This window comes from Protopterus annectens, chromosome 8.part0 (assembly GCF_019279795.1).
Source record: "Protopterus annectens isolate FY-2018-M chromosome 8.part0, PAN1.0, whole genome shotgun sequence".
Taxonomy (NCBI): Eukaryota; Metazoa; Chordata; order Ceratodontiformes; family Protopteridae; genus Protopterus; species Protopterus annectens.
Window position 1 is genome coordinate 1,763,187,590 of NC_056741.1, and position 27,745 is coordinate 1,763,215,334.

At 41.7% G+C, this 27,745-nt stretch overlaps 1 protein-coding gene across 1 annotated transcript in view; it reads right to left on the reverse strand.

The window, feature by feature from the left end:
* Positions 1-2,560: 2,560 nt before the first annotated feature.
* The window catches only part of LOC122809625, a 352,298-nt gene continuing 327,113 nt past the window's right edge, over positions 2,561-27,745 (reverse strand). The window contains exon 6 of the mRNA XM_044081259.1: positions 2,561-3,932. Coding sequence (XP_043937194.1) covers positions 3,672-3,932 — 261 coding nt within the window. The 3' untranslated portion in view covers positions 2,561-3,671. The remainder of the gene's footprint in view (positions 3,933-27,745) is intronic.

Below are 27,745 nucleotides of genomic sequence, written 5' to 3' on the forward strand. Positions count from 1 at the left end.
TTATTTTATTTTATTTTACATTGGTTGATCGGGCTAGTCTAACTGGATATATGTCCATTTTCAGTAGAGGAAAGATAAATATATAAACTATATGATTTCAGGAAAAATGATTTAGAGAAAAAAATGGACATGCTTTTCACAAATTATACACTGAGTGAATGTGCACCTACCAGTATCCTGACGTCAAAGTGTTAAAGCTGGAGTGAAATGTTATGACAAATTGCAGTTGTAGCATATTTAAATGAAAGCGAAGGTGATTTTATTTCCTGTCATGAATTAACTACATACAAGGTGTCAAACATTATTGGTATGTTTCGTTTATTTCCTCTGCCTCTTATATGTAATGTAAAGTATCAATTCAAAGTAAGTGCTTTTGAAATACGACAAACCCCTATTCACCTCCATACTTATATATACCACTACCACCCACACAACACTGGGGAAAGGAAAAACTCAACATAATTACGCATGTCAGTCTCCAGCAATCAGTTATTTTGTTCTACCATGAACAAGTGATTCATGAAGTACTAGAGTTCTAGATCACATGGGAAAGCCATCAATACTAATAAACCAGGTAATGGTTCTACCATGATTCACTGAGTAATGTCCTGTTCAGGCTGTGACCAGATTAGAAAAAGCTTCAACTGGTGAAAAAAAAGCAATTAAATTCTTGTTGTGAGTTGGACTTCACTCCCAGCACACGCACGTGCATACACACACACACACACACACACACACACACACACACACACACACACACACACACACACACACACACACACACAAACACACACACACACATACACACACAATAGGGTTACCACCTGTCCCACTTTGTGAGAGACAGTCCCTCTTTGGGCAGTTGTGTCCTGACAAAAAATATTAAAAATGGCAAATGTCCTGAGATTGTAGGACATAATTATGTCCCATATTTTATGTAATAGTTGCAAAAAATATTATTTCTGTATCTAAAATGCCTAAATGTTACAAGAAACAGAATAAGCAACTAAACTGCTAAGAAAATAAGCTTTTATTTAGGCAAACAATTAAGTTCTATCCTTTGTTCTATCCTTTGTACTGACCATGGGTATGTGTTGGTCTGTAAAATCTGATGTGTGTCCTGAAAATGTCCCACTTTGTCCATTTGAAAAGGTGGCAACCCTAACACACAAACCATGCCACCCTTACTTTTGTATACTTAGAATATTAAAAATCTCTAAAGCCTTAAACCAGTGTACATTTACTAAAAGAAATTGTATTGGTACCAGTTCTCAATGGGAAACAGCAGTTAATGAGTTAAAACCCATGGATCTGCGTTAAAGTGCAACCTTGCATATTTTACACTTGACCAAGGGTAGAGAAGCCTTAGGAAATTCCTTTGACTTTGAGGATTACACAAATCTGGAGTCAGACAATAGGTATCACTCTGTGATTGAAGAAACTTTACAGTTTAACAGGGGGAAAGATGGTAAATCTGCTTATTCCAAATTTTGCACTTGGAGATGATGATTCACTAATATCTTGAATTTAAGGATTTTATACTAAGGGATAGGGTAACACAATGTAATAGAGTGGATAAATGCAAACAGCATGATGACAGAATGGGGGTAAGCTGCAATGTATTTTGGAAGAAACATGGAAGATAATTGTTCTCTTTATTTCAGATATCACCTGAATATAGAAAATATTCCAACAAGGTAACTGGAAGTAAAGATGTGATCTATGGGAAGGGCTGGTGCAGAATGGACAGTATAAAATAAATTAGTAATGGTCTTAAATCCAGGAAGTAGGAAGTCAAACTTACATCCTATTGGAGATACCACAGAACCATACTAATTGCCAGAGATGAGATATTTATTTGGTCCCCTGTTACTTTGATATCTGTGTCATTGAATCACATTTATGAGTTCAGGTTGGTGGTGCAGAAACACATAAAAAGTGAAGTTTTAAAATAAAAATACAGTTATGTGCCACAGACTAATGAAGAAAATAAAAACAGCAAAACAAAATATTGATAAGATACAGCGTCTCTGCATACCAGCTGTGAAACAAATATAACAATGAATCATTTTTGTAATTAATGTAAAACAAACATAGTTATTGCAGTGCAGCATTTTATTGAATTTATCAAACATAGCATATAGAAGATAAAAAATACAATGTTTACTATATACTGTAAAACAATGCTGAAAAATATTAAAAAGGTGTGTTCTGTTAGATTTTAAAAACATTTTCCCGCTCTATCATTATACTACAACTATAACAAAAACTAAATGTAATATTTTTGAATAAGCTGTCTGCTAAAAAGTACCAGAACATGGACATTTTAAAATTTAAGTAATAACTGTCCAGTATTCTGAGACATGATGCCTGAAATGGGGGTCTTAGTAAATACCAATTCATGGATTTTTCTTCTTCAAAGTGTTTCCTTTTCTCCAAAGTATGGTGATCTAGTAGTTGTTTTATATCTATCTAAATATATATATATATATATATATATATATATATATATATATATATATATATATATATATATACACACACACACACACACACACACACACACACACACACACACACACACACACACACACACACACGTGTGTGCATCTTTATCTCTACATATACATGTACAAGTTCAGGATGAGTATGGGGACTTCCCTACACACAGGAGGAGTGCAGGGGGGCTTGCCTTCATGAAAAAAATCTTTAAAGGGAGAAAAGCAATGTTTGACATTAGATGTTCTCCTGCATTCTAGTATTGTTTTTTTTTTCAAAATTCCAAGACTCTTGAGTTACGAGTCTTGGAATTGTAACTGCAAACTGTTTTAAATATTCACTTATCCACCATTACTAACTCAAACAAATATCATATAATTCACTACAAGCATGTAGACCATTTTTTAAATATTGTAAAATCTAGAAGAGGCTACTTTATTGAAAATAAATGTCTCATGAATTTACCCTTCCATCTACATAACTAATAAGAAGTAATGTAACATTTAATAAACGAACATATAGTTATATTATTCAGGCATAAAGCACCTATACATGTTACTTATAACAGACTTAAAGAAGCATTAATTATTAAATATACTAATCAGACTTAGGGAAACTGTAGAGGTTAACTAAGTTAGTTAGATTAAAGTAAGCTTTTAATTGGTAATTATACTAGTCAAACTTAACTGTTAGCATCTGAGAGATATAGTCCAATGGTGTAATAGACTCAACCTCTCCACTTTCTGCATTGCAGAACATCTTTATGGTATGCCTTATGTTTTACAAATATAACTCTTACTGCCATTTAGTTATACCTGAATTCTTCAAACCCTACCCTCACATTGTTATTTTTGAGGAAATAGAGGGTAGATGCAATTTTACCCACACACTGAACATAACTACAATATGTATTTTCATGTTATGTTTCATTAAATCACAGAAGTAAATGAAACTAAAGCTAGCAAACCATAATTCTGTAAGTGGATGCCCAGAGTGCAATATATCCAATTTCAGCAGATAACTTCTCATTCAATCTTTCTGTTGTAAGATGTAGGATCATAACTTACAGTATTGTACCCCTATTGTTCAATGCAAAAGTTCCAAGAGTCATGCAGCTGATTTAAATGGGTTTCGATTCAACAAGCTCAGAATTTTCCTTCAGCAATACCAATTTAAAAAACATCTTCAGCCCTAGTATCTTCATGGTTTTCATTGTCTGCTAGCAATTTACTTAATTCAGAGTTTGGTTGTTCACCTTGTTGCTCAGTAGACTCAGATGTTCCTTTCTCTGACTTCTCTTCAGAACATTCGGAGCTCTCTTTCTCTGATATTACTACTAGTTCACATTCAGTGTTACCTGTGCTTTCCTTTCTTGTATTATTTTTCATGTTGTCACATCCCTTAGTTTTGTTCTTACATTGCTTATCCGAGAACTGTCATCAAAAGAAAAATGACAAACACATTTCATTTAATTCATACATTCAACAGACTCTTACATCATAACAATTTTATTAACATGCATCTATTTCATTGTTTCAAATTTGCCTAGTTATGCAAGCTTTCCAGTTCCTTTTACTGCAGGGTGTATTCCTCATTTTACCTTTGATCAGTTTTGATAGATACATGTGCTAGTTTTGTAATTGGCCAGACACCACAGATATAAAATGAAATTTGTGGCCAGCTGTTTGTTTGACTGAACTCCAGAGGGTTTATGTAATGGGGATTTCTTACCAAAAAGATGCAGTGACCCAGGTGTTGATACTCCTAGGTTCATAGGTTGATAGGAGATTACTAGGTTAATGGCCCTAGGGACTTTACAAGCCTAGCCTTGTAATAACCTGAATACCCTTATTGACCATAGTTAGATGGTCATTGTTAGCAGAGCAATTCTGTCATCAGCACTGACTCCCCCTGTCCATGAGGGACATAGGTGCCACCCCGGGTGAAATTATGGTCACCCATACAGTTGTCAAGGTTGTGCTTGAATAGGGTCATTGAGGAGCTCTGCTTCACATGGAGTGGGAGTGTATTCCAGAAGAGTGCTAATCACTGGGAGATATATCTGTCTCTCCAGCATGTTCTATTAATGTCACAGGCTAGGTTGAGATCCCTGGAGCAAGGTATTCTTGTCCTATTTGATTTGCGGATGTGCAGCATTTCTATTAGGGCAGGGTCTGAGACTGCTCTGTAGGCCAGGCACAGGTCACCTCTCAGCAGCCTGTATGATACAGAGTACAGTGACAGGGCTTTCAGAAATTCTGTGTAAGTCATGTTTTGGATGCCCTGGATTCTCTTGGTTAGAAACCTCTGTGGTCTCCCGAGTTGCTGGTATCTGGTTAGGCACATACAGAAGGGAGGCTTGTACTCAATTAGAGGTCTGATAAGGGTCGAGTATAGTATTTTTTTTTATTTTGCTTTCTGCAAGATCTTACCCATAGTTCCTCTACTTGCATCCAGTTAGTGCCTTTATTTTATGAGATAGGAGCCTGGCGTTCCCACTTTAGGTGAGAGTCCTATGGCTCTACCATTGCCAAGTATCCCCAATGGCTCAACTGTTTAACAGTAATGACAGTCAGGTGGCATTGAATGTGCCATCTTGCTGGTCCATTGGAATGTCTTTCTCAATATGGGTGTAGGTCTCCCTCTCCCTCCTGGCAGCTCCCTGAACTCTGATACATGTAGCCATCCACCAGAGGCATGCTTCTGCATATTGAATTCACCTGCTTCCATGCCTGTGCACCATGGCAGTGAGTGCTGTACAGGACCATGCTCAATAGGTAAGACACACACTCTTAATACCATCCAAGTCGTGAGCCACAGCAGACCCCCCCCCCCAATGGGTAATTTGGCATTGACATCTCACTCCTATCCTTCTTTGTCAGCTCTGTCAGATGCCTGAGCCCCTATTCAAAGTTGAACTGTCTGAGCCACCTGACCTGCTAACTAAGCTCAAATTTGACCATGGACAGGACTTTATCCTTTTACCCCAGCAAAGCTGGCTGTGAACTGGCATGACCTGTTTGGATTTTCTAGGTCATTCTTTGTACAATTTTCATGTCATCAGATGCCTAAAGGAATGACCATGATATATGAAGATAAACTGACTCAATAAAATGCCTGTTACATTTATCTGAACTGTTCATATTGTTTGTCATCAATAATACCACAGAGCTTGAGAATCGATGGTATTCCTGCATGGAGTGAACCATGTCCATTTCTGCACAACCCTAATGACAGTGCACTTTGCATATTCATGAAGGCGCACTACTGATAAGGGCTGTACATACACGAACAGTGAACAAGTGCAGGGGGCATGTTCCAGTAGTATTCACACAGTTAACATACCCCCTGCACTCAGAAAGTGCTGTACGGCACTTTGTAAAAGTATTTCAGCATAATATTAGAGAACTTCTCTAATATTATGCCAGTATTTCAGTGTCCACGGACACTGAAATTAAATAAATGAGTATTTCAGTGTCCATGGACACTGAAATACATAGGGGAGCATGAAAGCAATACAGGGGGTGTGTGACATGTTCTTTCACACACACTCTTCATTGTAAAAGTGCTGTATGGCCATAGCATTGTAAAAGTGCCGGACTGTTATAGCTCCATACCTTGCAACCTGTTAAAACAAGAAATCTGGACAAAGGCACAAATAATGGGGAGACAAAGCCATAAACATAAGGACATTTTTTAAACATTGCTCTTAGAAACTTAGAAAGTTGATAGAAAACAGGTTATACATTAGCATGAATGTTCTGAAGGGTAGAAGTCTGAAACTCAAATGTATGCCATTATTTCCTGACTACAGTCCTCAATGACTTGCCAGAAAACCATAATTTGATCAGAAACTGTCCAAAAATATGAGACAAAAATCTGGATATTCTGTGAAAATCTGTACAGTTGAGAGGTATGCATAGTCCTCAGCTGCACAGGTTTCCACAGAATGCCCAGATGCCTGCCTCACATACCTGTTAATCTCCTAGAGCAAGAATGCTGTACAAAGCCATAAATAATGCGGGGGGGGGCCAAAGGCAGATAAATAGGGGCACATTTTAAAAACTCCACTGACAAACCTGAAAACTGACAGAATAAAAGGTTTGCAGTAGCACGGACTTCCTGCAGGGTATGAAGACTGAAACACAAATTTCTGCCATGGGAAAGTGCCATATGGCCATAGCCATTAAATGTACAAGTGTTTGCAAAATGCCCAGATGCCTCCCTGCATACTTCTCACCCTCCTAGAGCAATAAAGCAGTACAAAGCCATAAATAATGGGTGGACAAAGGCCCAGAAATAGGGACATGTTTTAAAAAGTGCACTGACAAACCCGAAAGCTGACAGAATAAAAGGTTTGCAGTAGCACAGACTTCATGCAGGGTATGAAGACTGAAACACAAATGTCTGCCATGTGAAAATGCTATACAGGCAAAGTCCTCAACTGTACAGATGTCTGCAGAATGCCCACATGCCTGCCTCACATACCTGTCAACCTCCTACAGTAATAAAGCTGTACAAGGCCATAAATAATTAAAAATATTTTTTTCCATACTAAGGCATGTTTAAGCATAGCTGACTAGGTGTGCACATAATGGCCCTCTGTCCAGCATTGCTTAAACACCCCAGAGGAGATGAATAAAAATATCCACTGGGATAGCATAGTGGTTAGAGTCCCAGCTTTGTATGCAGGTGTTCATGGTTAGAATACCAAAACAGGTATTCCATTTTTAGATGGGAAAGCAGTGTTAAAATATTTATTTTTTTTAAATGATGTAGTAATTGATATTTGTCAACCAGGGTAGTGTAGCGGGTCTAAAATGTAAGTGTGATTTCATATAACATGTGAAATCACCCATGTACATACAAGCGTTCCATACAGTATAGTCACATCCCATGGTAATGTAAAGAAAGCGCATACAGGGACGTCATGTAAAGTAAATCATAAACACTTACTAATATGTCAGTAATGATTAATTAAGTTATTATCCTGCTATTTTAATAAAATGAAAAGTGAGCAATGGTTAGCAGTGCTCACTTATGTTTAGCTGGTGTAAGCATTGCTTAAATGTGAATGCTAAGCAGCAGTCAGCTCAGCTCAATGGGTTTGCTCATTGCTAAGCTGTGCTCAGCAGTTTTGAAATCGACCCATTTAAGGCAAATGGTGGGATTATGGTCTTATGTAAACTGCACAGGTGGAAACACAGCCAGTATATGTTATAGTTCAACCTGTGCAGGAACCATGGCTGGTGTAGATGAGGGTTAGCATTTTAGGGTGCAGCTCTGGGACATCATGGAGTCCAGGGTCATGGCTGGACTTTTCATAAGTAACCATGAAGAGAGACTGCTGCAGGGCCAGTATCAGGCCTCTCAGTATAAAGCATAGGTCTGGGACCATCTCACCCATGATATCACCAGTGCTACTGGCATCCGCCAAACATGTGAGCAGGTTTGGCACCACTATGATGACTTAATCCATGTCCATACAAACCCTGTTAAACTAACATTAATCCAACTGTATAACAACAATACTTAAGTCTGGAACTTTCTCCCCCATTTTTTGTGCTGTCTTCACATTTTTTGTTTTAAGAGGTATTTCCAACTACTCTCTGTGATGCTGTTGTCCACACACCTCCACGATGTCCACCTCACAAGCAAGGAAAAGGAGCAATGCCCACATCAAGTACTGAATTATAGGAGTGTGTGGCCATGCCATTGGCTATAGGAATGACAACACAGCTGTTCTGTATGTAATTAGCAAGTGGGGGACACCACTTGGTGCACAGGCCATCACCTGCTCATGAGCATTAACTACAAAAGGCAAGCTGCTGACTATGCAAAACAAGTCTGTACCTCTACATGTGTAGACAGGGAGAGAGAGACAGAGACAGAAACAGAAACCAACAATACTTGGGGGAAAAATATGTCAAACAAGTAAGCATGTAGTGGAATGCAGTAGGGGGTATGCAATAATGGGAAGTAGGATGTTAAACAAATATGTCTCAGCAAGACTTGATGTACTGATATATTGCTGATCAGCACCTGTGGCCATAGCACCTGGGTCTGTCTGCAGTTACATACATCATGGCTCAGGGCCCTGAGTCACCCCAGGAAAGGACAGCTCACGTATGACTACTACTGGAGTGTCTGTTGAACAATACTGACTGTGACACTGCTAGGCCAACTAGTGGGATGTTGTAAATATCCATACGTTACTTGTGAATATAATTATGATACACATGTTTTTCTCACAAATCGAAGATACCTATACAGGGTATGTGCATAGCAACCTACTGTCGCAGATGTGTCTGTTGAACTGCATGTGATATATTGAGCTCATACCATTCAACTGTCCAGTGTTATGCAAACTGACCACATATGTGCCTCATATTTCTAGTCATTTAATCACAGAGTTGTGTTATGTCTGACTAATCATTGGCAAATCTGTGAAGACATTAGAGCATAATAGCATACATATGAGTGTTGGACATCCTCCAGGGTATTTATGTGAATGCAAAGCCTACTGTGCTATCAAATGACTTGTGGGTTACAGCAATATTAATAAAATGTCACTAATTTTGGGCCATCACCCCCCATTTATGTGTGTCATCCTCCAGATGTCCACCTCTAACAAGTTGAGAGGTATGATTGAGCAGCAAGAGTGTGCCATACTGACATAGAACAGAATGTATATCAGATATTACCTGTGCACATGTATGTATGAGTAGGTGTAGCTGGAAGCCTTAAAACAACAGACATGAGATGCAAAAGCATCAGGTAAATAAGCTGTACATGCTGTATATGTGTGTAATCTCAGTTTGTGTGCATCTAACAGACATAAATGTCTACAGCTACTGGTTGTTGCATTGCCCTGACACAGACATGGGTACTAGAATAAGCATGATTATCAAGTTGAAAATGGAGAGGTGTCCAACTGTGTTATGACCTTGTGTCCATGCCTACTACAAACAGCTATATGAGCACTTACATAGCTGTATGGACTCAGCAATACCTGACTCGTAAAACCTGCTTCCACCAAGGTAGAGTAATCCCTTTTGCTGGACAGCTGCAATACACAAGCCACATAATTGGTCACTATATTGGCTGTATGGGGGCAAGTTGGGGTAGGCAGCAACTTCAAAGCAAGTCAACCTGTGTCTGAACCAGCATATAAGTTCATAGTTGAATTACTGTAAGGCTAACTATGAGTTGAAATTGGACACATCCACCAAGGCCAATCACAAGGCCATCTTCACATATGTCTTCAATCACACCACATACACACATAGCATAGCTATATCCAACCCACTGCAGATGGTTTATGGGAAAACATCACCCTTCTGTCCCACCATCAGTCAAGTTGGATATGCACAGCACTCACACCCCTACCCTCATCATCAGGGAGCAGGTCCATAATGCCTAATCAAAGGCAACAAAAGTAAGTCTCCATGGGACCTGAGAACATCCCTGTCTGCATCCTGCATGAAGTCAGGCATATGCTCCCAGCTCCATTACACACTGTACACAAGCAAAGCCTGAGTTCCATTGCCATCCCATCTACAAGCAAGATGGCCACTGTCATCACCCTACACAAAGTTGAATGATGAATGGTGGATTATGCAATTTACTGGCCCTCATTGGGGGGAATATGACACATCAGGACCAGGAGTGCAGTGCAAGCTCATACTGTGCTGATAGATGACAGGGGTATGGTGTGGTCGTAAGTGGTGGCTAATGCTAGTCACTGTTGATGTGCAGGTTATGTAAATAATGTTGACCAATGTATGGGGTCCTGTGATGTGTTTCCCTGTTTATGTCTTCCAGGTGAAATGCAGTATGCAAGACACCCAACATAAACTGCAGCTGAAATTGCGGCCATTACTGATATGATAATCCAGCACCATGGGGTGATGTTTGACCATAGCCAACAGAATCTGTGGGAGCAGACCACCCTGTGGGATGAGCTTGTCTACACAGTAAACAATGTGGGCCACCATGGATGCACATATGATCAGGTCAGGCATTGGGAGACTGATCTGATATGCCATGCCTGGCAAAGGGCTGCTGCCATGGCCAGGAACCATACTGCCACAGGTGAGGGTTCTGCTATGCACGTCCCATTTACACCAGCAGCTTGAAGCCATTGAGTATGGTATTGTCCTGTTGTGGCTCACCAATAACCCAGGCATGTTAAGGTTATGCATTTTACCATGGACGCAACTGTTACTCTTAGCCATATTGTGATATGTGCATGTTCACTTGTGGTGGGGTTAACTGCATTGCATCACAGTGGTCATCAGAGGGGCCTATTTGCAGAAGATGTAACATATCTGTAGAATACCTCACAACCTGTCAGTACAAGAAATCTGGACAAAGACTGCCAAATGGGGGGACAAAGGGACAAAACTAGAGACATATTTTAAAACTACTGCTATACAGTTCATAAAAAAGTGTACACACCCCTGTTAAAATGCCAGGTATTTGTGATATACAAAAATGAGACCACAATAAAACATTTCACAACTCTTTCCACTTTAATGTGACCTATAACCTGTACAATTCAATTGAAAAGCAAACAAATCTGTTAGCAAAACAAGGATGAAAAAATAAAAAAATGTACAATAAGCTAGATGCATAAATGTGCAGAGCCTGAAACTAATACTTTGTTGAATCAGCTTTTCATTTAATTACAGCATTACACCTTCTTGGGTACACACCTGCCATCAATTACAGAGACTCTTTGATTAACAATAAGTAATGGTTAGCTGTCGTACTAGGGTTTTCCTGACATTTGCTCAGTTGCCTGCTACAGCAACAGCCATTGATCACAGAGAACTTACAAAGCATCAAAGGGATCTCATTGTTAAAAGGTATCTTCCTAGAGAAGGGTACAAAAACATTTCCACACCATAGCATATACCGTGATGGCAGTTTTCATCATGTTCTACGGTATATGCTATGGTGTGGAAATGTTTTTCTACTGGGACAACAGTAGCATTGCAAAGAAGCAGGTGTCCCTCCAAATTTGATAAAAAGACAAGACCGACACTGGTCAGGGAGGTTGCCAGGAGACCTACAGCAACACTAAAGAGTTGCAAGAATCTCTGGCAAGTACTGGTTCTGTACATGTGACAACAGTCTCCCATATTCTCCATATGTCTTGCCTATATGGTAGTGTTGGAAGATGGAAGCCTTTTATCACACAGAACAACATCCAGGCTTGGCTAAATTCTGAAAAACAATATATCAAGTCTCCCAAAGCATGTGGGAAAATGTATTATGGTCTAATGAGACCAAGGTTGAACTTTTTGTCCACAATTCCAAAAGTTTTGTTTGGCGCAATAAAAACACTGTGTATCACCAAAAGAACACCATCCCCATGGTGAAGCATGGTGATGGCAGTGTCCTGCTTTGGGGTTGCTCTTCACAAGCTGGAACTGAGGCGTTAGCCAAGGTGGAGGGGATTATGAACAGTTCCAAATGCCAGTCCTTTTTGGCCCAAAATCTACAGGTGTCTGCTAGATAGCTGTAGATGGAGAGGAATTTCACCTTTCCATATGACAATGGCCCAAACCATACATCCAAATCAACAAAAGAATGGCTTCACCAGAAGACGTTCAATGTTTTGGAATGGCCCAGCCAGATCCCACACCTACATCCAATAGAAAATCTGTGGGGTGACCTGAAGAGGGCTGTGCACAAGAGATGCCCTCAAAATTTGACAGAGTTGGTGGGCTTTTGCAATGGACAATGTGCAAATATTGTCAAGTCAAGATGTGCCATGCTGATAGACTCCTTCCAAAGAGGACTGAATGCTGTAATTAAATCAAAAGGTGCTTTAACAGAGTATTAGTTTAGGGGTGTGCACATTCATGCAACCACCCTATTGTAAGTATTTCATTTACTATATGACCTAACCAATGTGTATGTTCTTCAATTGGAGTGCACAGGTTGTAGGTCACATTAAATGTGGGAAAAGTTATGACATGATTTCTCTGGTTATGTTGTATATCACAAAAACTTATTATATCAACTGTGAGTTTAGAAAGTTGTCAGAGCAACCAAATTTGTTTTAACATACATTCGCTGCAGGTTTTGAAGTCTGCAACTCAAATTATGTCATTAATTAGTGACACCAATCCTCAGATCATCCCAGTAATGTATCAGACAAACACAGGATTTATGAGGAACAAACCAAATTTACGAGCCACACATCTAGACATCAGCGAAACTCTGTACAGTTGAGAGTTATGTTTTGTTGGAGTTGCCAGTGTGCTATGCAGGTGAACAACTATAATGTGTACATGGGTGCAGTGTGTGCTAGGTGAAGGCCCATCACCTACTAACACTACTCACGTATCCCACAGGTGTATATTAGTAGTAACATTAAGTGGAAAGGGCTGCACTGCATGATGTTGAGGGCCTGTTCAGAGTGTGTATGTTGTGGTCTGACTGTGTGTCATAAATGTCACCAGTTGGCTATTGTGAGGTCTGTATAATGCCTTTGTGCCACCTCACATGTATGTGTGTGTGTGTGTGTGTGTGTGTGTGTATGTTCATGTGTGTGTGTGTGTGTGTGTGTGTGTGTGTGCCAGAAAATCTCATAGTGCAGGTATTATTTTACATATGTTGTCTTCCCCTCACAGGTGGACATGGTGGTCATGGTCCCTCCCACTCAGAATCTGATGTCAGTGTCTCTGCAGACACTGACAATGATGGTGGTCCTACTGAGGCACAGATGGGGTTGTCAGGGGCTGAATCTATGCCACCGGTTGCCATCCCACAGTCATCCATAATGTCCCCACACACAGTCATAATGCCCACACATACCCCATCCCCAGCAGCCACAGATAAAGGACAGTTGGCTGGTTAGGGCATGGAACAGACTAGTGCGGTAACTATGGCAATGTGAGTGTAGACACTAGACATAGCCAGAGTGCAGGCAAGGTCCCACACAGGCAGATGGACATGACTGCTCGAAAAGGGACCACTGCCTGTCAAGCTGCTGTTGCAATTGCCACAGCAGGTGGTCACCAGATGCATGTTTTGGGCTGTCATGGATGCACAGGCATGTAGTGAATGCAACACCAGACAAATACTCAGGGTCTTGGATGCAACTCTTCCTGGTTTACATGATGACATACATGACCTTGTTGAGGCCACGCATCAAAAATACTGAGGTTATGAATAGACAGTGGGGTAAGACCTTGGCAATCCTCGACAGTGGAATGTCTGTGCTGCAGTGTGTGGTTAGAGATGGACATCGGCCACTTGGACTTAGGTCAGCACCAACATCAGCTGAGAGTCTATGTGGCTGTGTGCATTCACACTCCTGTACTGGCAGTACCACCAGCAGTACTGAAGGGTGGGTACTGTCCACACCACAATGGAGCAGACCATGGGCACATGGTCCTGGCTGGTCCCAACAGGGACACAGATCCAGCAGGCAGCAATCACCATTGGGGAGTAGTACTGCATCTGGCCTTGGGCCTGGTGGTGCCAATGAGACCCCTGACAGGACCAGTTCACATGTCCATGGCTGGAGACGGTGAACTGTACACCCTGCCATGTATGGTTTACAGCTGTCCAACATACCCCTGTGTAGGGTAGCTACATGGCATGACTGGGTGCATACAAACACACACACACATCACCATCACAGGCAGGTCACCTCCAGACACACACACACACACACACGCACACACACACACCACCTCTGCATGGCCCATTCATAGAACAGCCCTCCAAACACACACACACAATATCAACCATATGGTCCAGCCTAGGCCTCTGGCAAACCCACACAACACCCTGTGCATATGATGATACCTGTGCCACATCCCTGTCATCCATACCACTGATGCAGGGACATGCTAATATGGTTCTGATGCACAGGGTGAATTCAGTACAGTTTAGCGATGTAATGCTGTGTAAGGTGCTGTCAGCTGGCATTTGTAATGGGTACACTTCAGAGTGTGTGTACCTTTTTAGCCATGGTGCATTATTGGTGTCAGTAATGCTGATTGAATGTAGTCTTATATGCTGTATTCTGTTTGTGTTCTAGGTGTCTGTTAGCAGGATGTGGCCCTGCAGATATTGCCAATGAGGGGTATGGAGAAGTGTTAACACGTCAACCATGTCATAGCTGAGGTACAGCTATATATGTACACATTTCCCAGCTCTGTGTAACAGTTATTGCATGTGCCACAGAGCTTATAGGGCTGAGGGGTGTATACAGGTAAGTCTATGGTGGTTGACATCAGCAGCTCTTGTAAAGTGGACAATGGTAAGTGTAGTAGGTGGAACACACCTCAGACTGGTAAAACCCACACCCCAAAGGATATTGTGTCAACCAAGCACACAGAGAACACTGTTCCCACACACACAGTCACACACACACACACACACACACACACACACACACACACACACACACACACACACACACACACATACATGCACAGGATCACAGTTGCCAGTGTTGGGTGTGGAACCCCCTATCTATCTAGCTAGTGGTACTACAGTGTTATGTAGTTATTGCAGGTGGCATGTAACTAATAGTGTTATGACTGTTCCAAGGTACCTGTAAAGTGAATAACTTCACATACCCTTGTGAAGTATGGCAATGGATGGGAAAGGACTCATTATACTGTCACCTATGAGTCTACACACTCACAAACACTGCTATACACACCAATGCACATGCACACACACATTTGCCAGTACTGACATTAGCAGCCCTGCATATCATGTTATTCATTCCATGCTGTTACATAACTGCTGCACGCAGCACAGGGCTTACAGGGCTGAATAGTGTCTACAGATACCTCTATGGTAGATGTAAACAGCGGCTTTCATAAAGTGGACCTTGGAGCATGTATTGGGAGTACCATGGCCTAAAATTGTAAACCACTGCCACCCAATGGATATAGTTCTCAGTCAAACACACACATATACACACATTTGCTAGGACTGAGAATAGAATCCCTACCTATCTAGTCATTGCCACTACAGTGTTATGCATTTATCGCATGCACCACATAGCTTACAAGGTGAAGAGTGTCCCAAGGTAATTCTAAGGTGAACAACATCACCAGGCCTTGTAAAGTATGGCAAAGGGTAATGTACTGCATGAGAATGGACCCAAAATACCATAACCTACAGTTATACACACTTACAAACACAAATACAGTCATACACACATTTCCCAGGACTGAGATTAGCAGCCCTGCCTATCTTGTTAGTCAGTCCATACCATTACATAGTTCCTGCATGCAGCACAGGGATTATTGGGCTGAAGAGTGTTAACAGATACCTCCATGGTTGATGAAAACAGCGGGTCTTGTAAAGTGGACCTTGGGATGTGTACTGGGAGTACCATGGCCTAAAAATGTAACCCCCCCCAGTAGATATAGTTCTCACTCAAACACATACACAGGATACAGTTCTCATATACATACACACAGTTGCCAGGACTGAGATCAAAACCTCTATCTATCTAGTTATTGCTAATACAGTGTTATGCATTTATTGCATGCACCACAGAATTTATAGGGTAAAGAGTGTCCCACAGTTCTTCTAAGGTGAACAACATCACCAGCCCTTGTAAAGAATGGCAATGGGCAGTATACTGGGAGAGTGAGGCCTTAAAATGCTGTATCCTACAAATATATACACTTACAAACACACACATTTGCCAGGACTCAGATTACAACCACTACCTATCTAGTCATTGGTACTATAGTGTTATGCAGTTAATGCATGCACCACAGAGCTTATAAGGTGAAGAGTGTCCCAAGGTACCTATAAAATGAATAACATCACCAGCCCTTGTGAAGTATGGTAATGGGAGGTGTAGTGGGTGATAAGGGCTTCAAACTACTTTCACCTACATGTTTATATACTCACAAACACTTTTATACACACTAATGCACACACAAACACACACACACACACACACACACACACACACACACACACACACACACACACCCACACACCCACACACCCACACACACACACACACACACACACACACACACACACACACACACACACACGTTTGCCAGTAATGATATCCATAGGTTCATAGGTGTGTACTAGGTAAATGGCCATGGAGCTTTTACAAGCCTTGCCCATAGGATTACCCTGGCATTGTGCCACCTGATGTTAGTCCCCAGTGTTAGTCCCCATAGCCACTGGAGTGATCCCCAGGGTGGAATTTCTATTCCACATTCACTGATCCAGATTTCTCTTGAAGAGGGCCAGTAAGGTGCTCTGCTTGACATGTATGTGAAGTCTATTCCATAGCATAGGCAGTCTCTGGGTTATTAACCTGTCCTACTAGCAGGTTCTGTTGATTGTGGAAAGGAGGTTGAGGTCTCTGGGGCATGTGGTGCAGACGGATTCGATTCTTTAGATGTAGCATTCCTAACAGAGCTGGGTCAGACCTGGCTTTTTAAGTCAAGCAGAGATCGCCTCTAAGGAGCCAGTATGAGACAGAGAATAGTTGGAGTTATTAGAGTCTGTCCATATGGGACATGTGTTTAAGTCCTAGGATCCTCTTTTTGAGGTACTTTTGCAGCCTCTCAAGTTGTTGCAGGTGTCCAGTGAGGTACATACCAAATAGACACTGTACTCAATGATTGGCCTAATGAAGGGAGAGTAGAGGGAGACAATGACCTCTTACTTCCTCAATGCAACAGCCTTAGTAATGAGATATGCCACATAGATGGACTTTCTGACCACAGTGACATTGTGTTGGACAATGGAGAGCTCGCTGTCAACCTGTGTTCCCAGTTCTTTTATAACTACTTTGGTGTTCAGTGGAGTACCATCGATGTGGTGATTCATGGGAACCAAGTTATTCCCAAAGGGGATGACGACACATTTTATGCCATTGGGATTAAGTCCAGGCCATGGTTCTGACACCAGTTGTAGGTCTCAGTGAGGCTTTTCAGCAGGATGTCAACATCACATGGGGAGGTAATAATAGCACCCACCTTGCAGTCATCTGTGAACATTGTCAGCCAGAGTCCCTTTGTGTTGGGCTGGACTTCAGAGGCATAGATACTGAACACAAGGGGACCTAGGACCAAACCCTTTGGGACTCCACTCATGACTGATCGGCAGTCTGACATGAAGTCCACTCCTTTCACACCATGGGTTCTATCTGTGAGCCAGTTTGCAACCCACCTAGTGATATAGGGGTTGATGCCTAGCTGAGTGTGCTTGTCTATGATTCCTGAGTGAGGAATGGTAGCCAAGGATTAGAAGCCCTGCCATTTTTGTTATATATTCCATACTGTTACATAGTTATTGCACATGGCACAGAGCTTATAGAGCTACAGAGTGTCTACAGCTACCTCTACAGTGGATGATAACAGTGGGCCTTATAAAATGGACATTGGGATGTGTACTGGGTGGTCCACAACAAAATATTGCAAAACCCACCCTCCAATGGATATGGTTCTCACCCAAACAGCATACTATCACACACACACACACACACACACACACACACACACACACACACACACACACACACACACACACACACACACACACACACACACTAGCCATGATTGAGATTAGTACCCCTACCTATTGCTTCTACAATGTTATGCAGTTATCAAATGTGTCACGGAGCTTATAGGGTGAAGGGTGTGCCAAGGTACTTCTAAGGTGAGGAAGATTACCAGCCCTTGTAAGGTATGGCAATGGGAGATGTACTGGGTGGGAAAGGCCAGAAAATACTTTAACATACACATATACACACTTACAAACACAAATACACTCTCACAAACATTTGCCAGAACTGAGATTAGAACCCCTGCCTAATTATTTGTACTATAGTGTTACACAATTATTGCACATGCCATAGAGCTTGTAAGGCTGTCAGCTGCCTAAAGCTACTTCTAAGCTGACTGACATCTGCAGGACTGCTAAAGTAGGGCTATGGGAAGTGTAATGGGTGTCAATGGGCTTAAAGTCTTTAAACTACTAACACAGACCCACAAACTTTTACATTTGCCAAGACTGAGATTAGAACCCATGCCTAAGTAGTTATTTGTACTATAGTGTTACGCATTTATTGCACATGCCACAGAGCTTGTAGGGCTGTCAGCTGCCAAAAGCTACTTCTAAGGTGACTGACATCCGCAGGACTTCTAAGTTAGGGCTATGGGAAGTGTACTGGGTGTGAATGGGCCCAAAATCTTTAACCTACAAATACACACACTAAAACTTTTACATTTGCCTGGACTGAGATTAGAACCCCAGCCTAACTAGTTATTTGTATTATAGTGTTACACAATTATTGCACATGCCACAGAGCTTGTAGAGCTGTGGGCAGCCAAAAGCTACTTCTAAGGTGACTGACATCTGTAAGACTGCTACAATAGAGCATTGTGAAGTGTACTGGGTGTGAATGGTCTCTAAATCTTTAAACTATAAATACACACGCTTTTACATTTGCCAGGACTGAGATTAGAACCCCTACCTAAATAATTATTTGTACTATAGTGTTATGCAGTTATCACACACACCACAGAGCTTATAGGGATGAGGTCAGTCCAACGGTAATTCTACAGTGAATGACACCAGCAGATCATGTGAAGTAGGGCAATGGCAGGTGTACTGGGTGGGAATGGACTAAAATACTTATTCTGACCCCATACAACCACAGTTGCATATGCCAGGACTGTGATTAGAACCCCTGTCTGTCTAGCTATTTGTATTACAGTGTTATGCAGCAATCACACATGCTATACAGCTGACAGGACAGAAGTTAGTCCAAAGGTACTTCTATGGTGAATGACATCAGCAGATCTTGTAAAGAAGGGAAATGGGAAGTGTACCGGGTGGGTAAGGCATCACAATACTTAGACCTACAGACACACACACACACACACACACACACACACACACACACACACACACACACACACACACACACACACACACACACACACACACACACACACACACACACACACACACACACACACACACACACACACGTAGGTGATGTGATATTACAACCCCTACCTCAGTACCATCAGACAATGAAGCTCATCTTCATGCTGGCATGTACCATTGATTACAACTGGTATACAATTGTCTGCAGCAAGACATCACTCTATGCCATTCAGAGTATCCCTGTGTATGACTCACTCTCTGTGTGTGCCTCCCTGTGTGTCTCACTCTATCACTGTCTGTCCCTCTCTTCTCCATGTCTATGTGTGTGTATGCTTGACATATTATAATATGTTGCCCATAAATATGTGCCTGTATCACACGCATCAGGTGCAGATACACCACATATGGGCCACCTACAGCTGGCTGTGGGTAATCCTGTCTGATGGGTGTGTGTAGAGACAGTTAGGTTTACATAGCTGTTTGTATGGAAAGACATATGCACAACTGTGGTTTCAGACATGGACTTCACTTCTCTACGTGTAGGAGCATGCTTAGTATGACCTACTATAGTAAGGGTGGGAATCCATTCCAGGGATAGCTGTACTCCAGTCCAGGGTATTGTGTGCTACAGCCATACCTTATAACCTGTTTGTACAAGATAACAGGAGATAGGATGCCAATATGGGGAAACAATGGGCCAAACATAGTGGGATGCTGTAACTATTGCTTTTATTAATGTATGAGTTGCTTGAGTTACAGGGTTTGTTTTAGTAGACATTTTCTAACATACATAATGCTTGACACTTTACTGATCATTGGATCATCACAGTTATTTACCAGAGAAATGCAAGATGGATGATGCACAGACCTATACTATGAGGCAAAAGTTAGACATTTTTGCACAATCCAGCCAGTTGGGAGGTATGGCTACAGATGATTGACAGATGAATCTGTGTAAAGGGTCCAGCACTTTGGTGATATACTGGCTGGGGATCTCCTGGTTGTGTGGTATTCTTCTTGCCTGAAAGGTTATATCCTGGTGTGGCCATACCTCTCATCTAAACTGTACAGATTCTCACAGATTGTCCAGATTCATGCCTCATATATCTGGTCGGTTTCCCTTAACATTGTGGTTTTCTAGCAAGTTTGTTGCAAATTACTCAGGGTTGCAGTCAGGGAATAATGACAGAACATTAAAGTTTCAGACTTCACACCCTTCATGACATCCATGCTACTACACACACCCTTGGTTATTCTATCAACTTTCGAACATTACAAAAGCAATATTTCAAAAGTGCCCCTATAGTTGGGCCATTATCCCACCATTATGTATGGCTTTGTCCAGACTTCTTGCTCTATGAGGTTGAGAGATATGCTACTAGCATTTAGTGGCATCCCATTTCATTTGTATTTTATTGACTTTGTTATGTTGGTAGTATGGACCCCATGACATTCCATACAAAGGCACTATGCATGAGGCATGGGCCTTTGCCAGAGGGCTGTAGGCCATGTAAGACTGATGCAGGCCATCTGTAGCAAGGCAGTGTGTTCTGTCACTCATATGTTCTCAGGCTGCAAGGCAGTGGACCCCCCTGGGGTGACAATGTTAAGTGACAGAATGCACTGCTGTGCAACTAGGCACCATATCTCTCTTCATATGTGAGCCAGATATCTGGACAAAGCCATAAGAAATTGGGTGACAAATTCCTAAATACAGGGACCATTGTAACTATTGGCCTTACAAACCTAGAAGAGTGATACAATAACAAATTTTGCATTAGCATACATTTTCCTATAGGGTATGATGCCTGAGATGCTACAATCTATCATTATTTTCTGACTTTAGACTTTCGTGGTTTGCCAATGATTTGCCAGACAACCACTATTTCAGAATAAAGACACCACTAATATTATGCAGACCTCTTTACATTCTGCAAAAGGTCTGTACAGTTGTGAGGTATGGTAGGCACTTTGTAGGTTACTCCAACCTGTGTACTGTTCATATGTGTGGCCCCCTGTACAAGACCTGTCCAGCTTTCCAGCAGTAATGGATATTGACATCTGGACAGTGTGTACAACTCCCACCGATGGTGTAGCTGACATGCAAAATAGTTGGCACTGCAGTTCTTGCAACATGGCCCTGTCTACCACAGTACTGTACCTAGTCCACTAGGACACAACAGCCGTGAGAAGTTGCTGGCCACATCCTGACAGTATTCCCCACACATATGTATAGCTCATTGACCCCTGCATATTGTTGACATGCAACAAGTTATCTGGTTGATTGGGACAGCACTGGCAATGTGTGCTCTGCTGCTATTACCCTACATACCTACATATGACTGCATGTCTATGGGGATATGGGTGTGGGGGGGCACACCTATCAATGGTACACATTTGCACATATTGTGCTGATATTGGCTTTACATTTTGGTTCCATTCAGCATAGCACAAGTGTAGGAGCATGCTTAGTGTGACCTACTATAGTAAGGGTGGGAATCCATTCCAGGGATAGCTGTACTCCAGTCCAGGGTGTTGTGTGCTACAGCCATACCTTACAACCTGTTTGTGCAAGATAACAGGAGATAGGATGCCAATATGGGGAAACAATGGTCCAAACATAGTGGGATGCTGTAACTATTGCTTTTATTAATGTATGAGTTGCTTGAGTTACAGGGTTTGTTTTAGTAGACATTTTCTAACATACATAACGCTTGACACTTTACTGATCATTGGATCATCACAGTTATTTACCAGAGAAATGCAAGATGGATGATGCACAGACCTATATTATGAGGCAAAAGTTAGACATTTTTGCACAATCCAGCCAGTTGGGAGGTATGGCTACAAATGATTGACAGATGAATCTGTGTAAAGGGTCCAGCACTTTGGTGATATACTGGCTGGGGATCTCCTGGTTGTGTGGTATTCTTCTTGCCTGAAAGGTTATATCCTGATGTGGCCATTCCTCTCATCTAAACTGTACAGATTCTCACAGATTGTCCAGATTCATGCCTCATATATCTGGTCGGTTTCCCTTAACATTGTGGTTTTCTAGCAAGTTTGTTGCAAATTACTCAGGGTTGCAGTCAGGGAATAATGACAGAACATTAAAGTTTCAGACTTCACACCCTTCATGACATCCATGCTACTACACACCCCCTTGGTTATTCTATCAACTTTTGAACATTACAAAAGCAATATTTCAAAAGTGTCCCTATAGTTGGGCCATTATCCCACCATTATGTATGGCTTTGTCCAGACTTCTTGCTCTACGAGGTTGAGAGATATGCTACTAGCATTTAGTGGCATCCCCTTTCATTTGTATTTTATTGACTTTGTTATGTTGGTAGTATGGACCCCATGACATTCCATGCAAAGGCACTATGCATGAGGCATGGGCCTTTGCCAGAGGGCTGTAGACCATGTAAGACTGATGCAGGCCATCTGTAGCAAGGCAGTGTGTTCTGTCACTCATATGTTCCCAGGCTGCAAGGCAGTGGACCCCCCTGGGGTGACAATGTTAAGTGACAGAATGCACTGCTGTGCAACTAGGCACCATACCTCTCTTCATATGTGAGCCAGATATCTGGACAAAGCCATAAGAAATTGGGTGACAAATTCCTAAATACAGGGACCATTGTAACTACTGGCCTTACAAACCTAGAAGGGTGATACAATAACAAATTTTGTATTAGCATGCATTTTCCTATAGGGTATGATGCCTGAGATGCTACAATCCATCATTATTTTCTGACTTTAGACTTTCGTGGTTTGCCAATGATTTGCCAGACAACCACTATTTCAGAATAAAGACACCACTAATATGATGCAGACCTCTTTACATTCTGCAAAAGATCTGTACAGTTGTGAGGTATGGTAGGCACTTTGTAGGTTACTCCAACCTGTGTACTGTTCATATGTGTGGCCCCCTGTACATGACCTGTCCAGCTTTCCAGCAGTAATGGATATTGACATCTGGACAGTGTGTACAACTCCCACCGTTGGTGTAGCTGACATGCAAAATAGTTGGCACTGCAGTTCTTGCAACATGGCCCTGTCTACCACAGTACTGTACCTAGTCCACTAAGACACAACAGCCATGAGAAGTTGCTGGCCACATCCTGACAGTATTCCCCACACATATGTATAGCTCATTGACCCCTGCATATTGTTGACATGCAACAAGTTATCTGGTTGATTGGGACAGCACTGGCAATGTGTGCTCTGCTGCTATTACCCTACATACCTACATATTACTGCATGTCTATGGGGATATGGGTGTGGGGGGGGCACACCTGTCAATGGTACACATTTGCACATATTGTGCTGATATTGGCTTTACATTTTGGTTCCATTCAGCATAGCACTGTGCCCTGTCTTGGAGAATACAGGCATATCATTAGTGACCACAGGTTAGATTGTAATAGCATACACTTGCGTTTCAGACTTCTTACCCTTCAGAGCCTTACTGCAACTGTAAGACCTGCTGTGATATCACTGTATAAGTCTGTAGAGGGGGTATTCCATCATTGTTGCCATTTGTGGTCCTTTGCCAGACATTCCTTTATGGTTTGCTATGGTTGAGTTGCTGGGTGAGTCTGAGGGGTGAGTATGAGTATGGGATCCCCACATTGACATCCATGCATGTGACCTATGACCCCCCCCCTTAGTTGGCCCCTAGCATATACTGCAGTGGTATTTAACACCTTGGATAATACTGCATAGTGTGGGGAAGCCAGTATTGGGCAAACATTTCCTGGTGTCTCACATAGCTGTCAGTTGTCTGCTGTTACCCCAGTAGGCCACCCCATTCCCTTGCATGCATGCAGTGATACCATAGATATGCTACCAGAACATACTACTCCATTTATTTATTGTTTAGAAGACTGGCTTACCTTGTGCCTGTAGCAGTTGTGGGAACAGTGGGTGAGGGCTGACTCTGTCAGATGTACACTGCCTGTACAGGGTAAGCTACAGGTTATGTGATGTGTGTGGCATCCATTTTACTGTGTGTGAGAGTCGGAGAGAGGTGTCAGTCCTTGGGTCCCTACAGTGTGTGCGCTATGTGTTGCCTCTTTGCCAAGGCATGGGCATACTGGACACACCTCTGTCTGCCTACTGGAGCAGGCTCAGAGGCTTCCTCTGTGCCTGTGGGGACCTTGGCAATGGTGCAGGGCTGTGTGGCCCTTCCTCGTGGTGTTCCTGCTGCAGCTGTTTCCACAGGATTATATTGTTATATCATGGCACATACTATGAACATGTGTGCACATGTGGCTGGTGGGTACTGCAAGGCTCCACCTGATATGTCAAGACAGCGGAACTGTGATTTGAGCATCCCATACACACACTCTATAATGATCCTGGTTTGTGCGTGTGCCTCATTATGGCATTCTTGAGTTGGTGTGTGTGCATTTTTGATGGGTGTCATTATACCACAGAAAGCATCCCCCATCAGATGGCTATACAGGATGTCCCCACTGGCAAATGCCTGGTACAGCTGTGACAAATGCCAGATGTTGGAGTTGTGATAGCTTCCAGGGTTGCCAGCACACACATTTATGATAATGCTTTGGGCATTGCACATGACTTGACAGTTGATGGAGGGGGAAGCCCTTGCAGTTTATGTATACCCTACCCTGTTCACCAGTTAGTGCTTTGATGTGGCTGTGCGTGCAGTCTATCGCACCCAGTACCTCCAGGTATTCTGCTACATGGTGGAAGAGACGCAAATTGCTGGTCCTCTCCTCATGGGTGTTGGGGAAGTAAATGTGCGCACCAGCATGTGGTAGCATGGCATCCAGGAACTGGTGCAGGACCCTGGATGCAGATGCCTGTAAGACCCTCATCATGTCCCCAGTACGTCTTTGGAAAGTACCTGCAGCTAGTATTCTTAAGGCTACGCATAGCTTGAAATTCACTGGGATGGGTTCCCCTCTGTTGGCTCTGGGTCTGAGTTGAGGCCAGTGCAGTGCGATAATTTGCTGCAGTATGTCGCTGTCCACCTTGTAGTGCTCTACTATCTTCAGATCATATAGCCCTTGGTAAGTTACCCTGGGTCTGAACACACTTCTTTTCCTCCTCAGTCTGGGGCGGTTGTCAGCATTATCCTCCCCACCACCCTCAGCCTCTGGCACATAATGATAGATCAAAGCAACAGCAGCCCCTAACATTTTTTTGGTTAAAATTCCCCCGCATGTGTGCACCAATGGTGCAAGTTTTGTGGGAAAACCAGACTGAAAGGTGTTTGCACAGTTTATACTGTTGCACTGCAGATGCTGCCTGTATGATTGGCTGGCTATGATACATTCAACCTGCTTGCTATTGTATTTGTACTTGATTGCTTTTATTCTATTTGCCTTTTTTTTTTCTTTTTTCCCTTCCCAATTTCAGCCCCTTTTAAGCCCCAAGGTGCGCCGCACAAACCCAGTGCCCAAATGTAAACAGTCCTGCTATTTCCTCTTTTTTTGTTTGTTTTGTTTTAGACCCAGTACGTGTAGCGCAAACCCATTTAGCTAAGGAAAACAATGAGAAATGGCCCTCTCCTGGACAAGAACATTCTCTTCATTTCATGAAATAAGTCAATACAGCCTCAGACACACCCCCTTGCTTAGCTGTGCTTAGCTAAGCTCAAATGTGAGCCGTGGAGTTCCAGTGTGCTAACACCAAGCATGATACACCCCCTTTTCATGTCAGCTGCTTCTCCTGCTTACACCACTGCCTTGTAGTGCCTACATGGTCAGGTGAAGTTTGGTACTTATCTTCTTTATGTGATTCAGTAAATTTCACTCATTAGCATACCTCACTGCCATAGTCCATAGTTACAGCACTACACCAGAGCCTTTCCCCTTAGCAACCACTGTTCCCTGCAATTGTTTTGATTCTGCATGGCATAGAATATAATGGCAAAATGCAGATTTCACTTAAAATTGCCTTTTCACATTTTTTATTTTATTTTCACCACTGCCCTATGTTTAAACAGCTGAGATTGGCCCAAAAAAAAAACTTTGAATTTTATGATTTTGCAGCACTTTTCCATGCCAATGGCCATATATTTGGCCATTGGCATGCCTAAGGATTATAATACATGCTTTACTTTGAGCTGTCATTCCTCCATTTTGATTTTTGCAGAAATGTATTTGGCTAGTAGCCAAATACATTTCTGCAAGTTACACTATTCTGTCATTGATACCTGCATGATTTTCATCAGCAAATGAGGTCATTAGCATAATCCAGTCATGGCAGAATAGTGTTATCAGGCTCATCTACATCTCCAGGCTTGTTTAGTGGATCACTTGTTGCCATATTCCATGCAGGAGCTGCTACACTATTCCTGCATGGAAAAAAAGCTTTATTGAATCCCAGGGTTTATTAAAATTCTTCATTTAATCCAGGCTTTTTTATTAAGTATCTGAAACTCTGTTGTTTTGCTATGTATATATGTTCAAACATACCCTCAATACCTATAAATTAAAATTTTGTTGTAGAATGTTGTTGCAAGTGTTTAACTAAAGCATGTTGCTCCCTATTACATCTCAAATCACTCAAATGAGTTGCACGCTGCAAATTCCAAGGGGGTGAATGACGTTTGTCCCACATCAGAACTGCCACAGTGACAAGTGACTAAATAAATCACATAAGGGGTAGTAATTAAACTACTTATTTCAAACACCCTGCTCTATTTATTGATGTAACATTTTCTGAAGTTATAACATGGGCACAATATATATATATATATATATATATATATATATATATATATATATATATATATATATATATATATATATATATATATGTGTGTGTGTGTGTGTGTGTGTGTGTGTAGATATATATATATATATATATATATATATATATATATATATATATATATAGATATATATATATATATATATATATATATATATATATATAAAACTCTCAGATGGCAATAATCCCATAAACCACTATCCAAATTTATTTCACTATACTTAAAACCAGCAAAATATTGTGTCAAAGATCTACCCTTTCAGTAGCGAAATTTGCATGTATTTTCTACCTTTTTTCCCAAAAAACTGCCATTAGCAACAATGTCCCAATACTTTTGAATAACTATTTTGATCTTAGGTACAATTGCTCCATAAGCTAAACTGGTTTAGTATCATTTTTGCGAATGTCAATCGGATGGCAGTTATTATTTCGAATGTCAGATTGTTGTTCACAAAATGTTGAATGTATTGCAATGTCGAACACACTTATGCAAATGTAGTAGTGCATTCAGCTTTTAAGTGTTCAACAAACTGTATGGAGATCATGGTACAGTGAGGTTTGGAAATTCATTCAT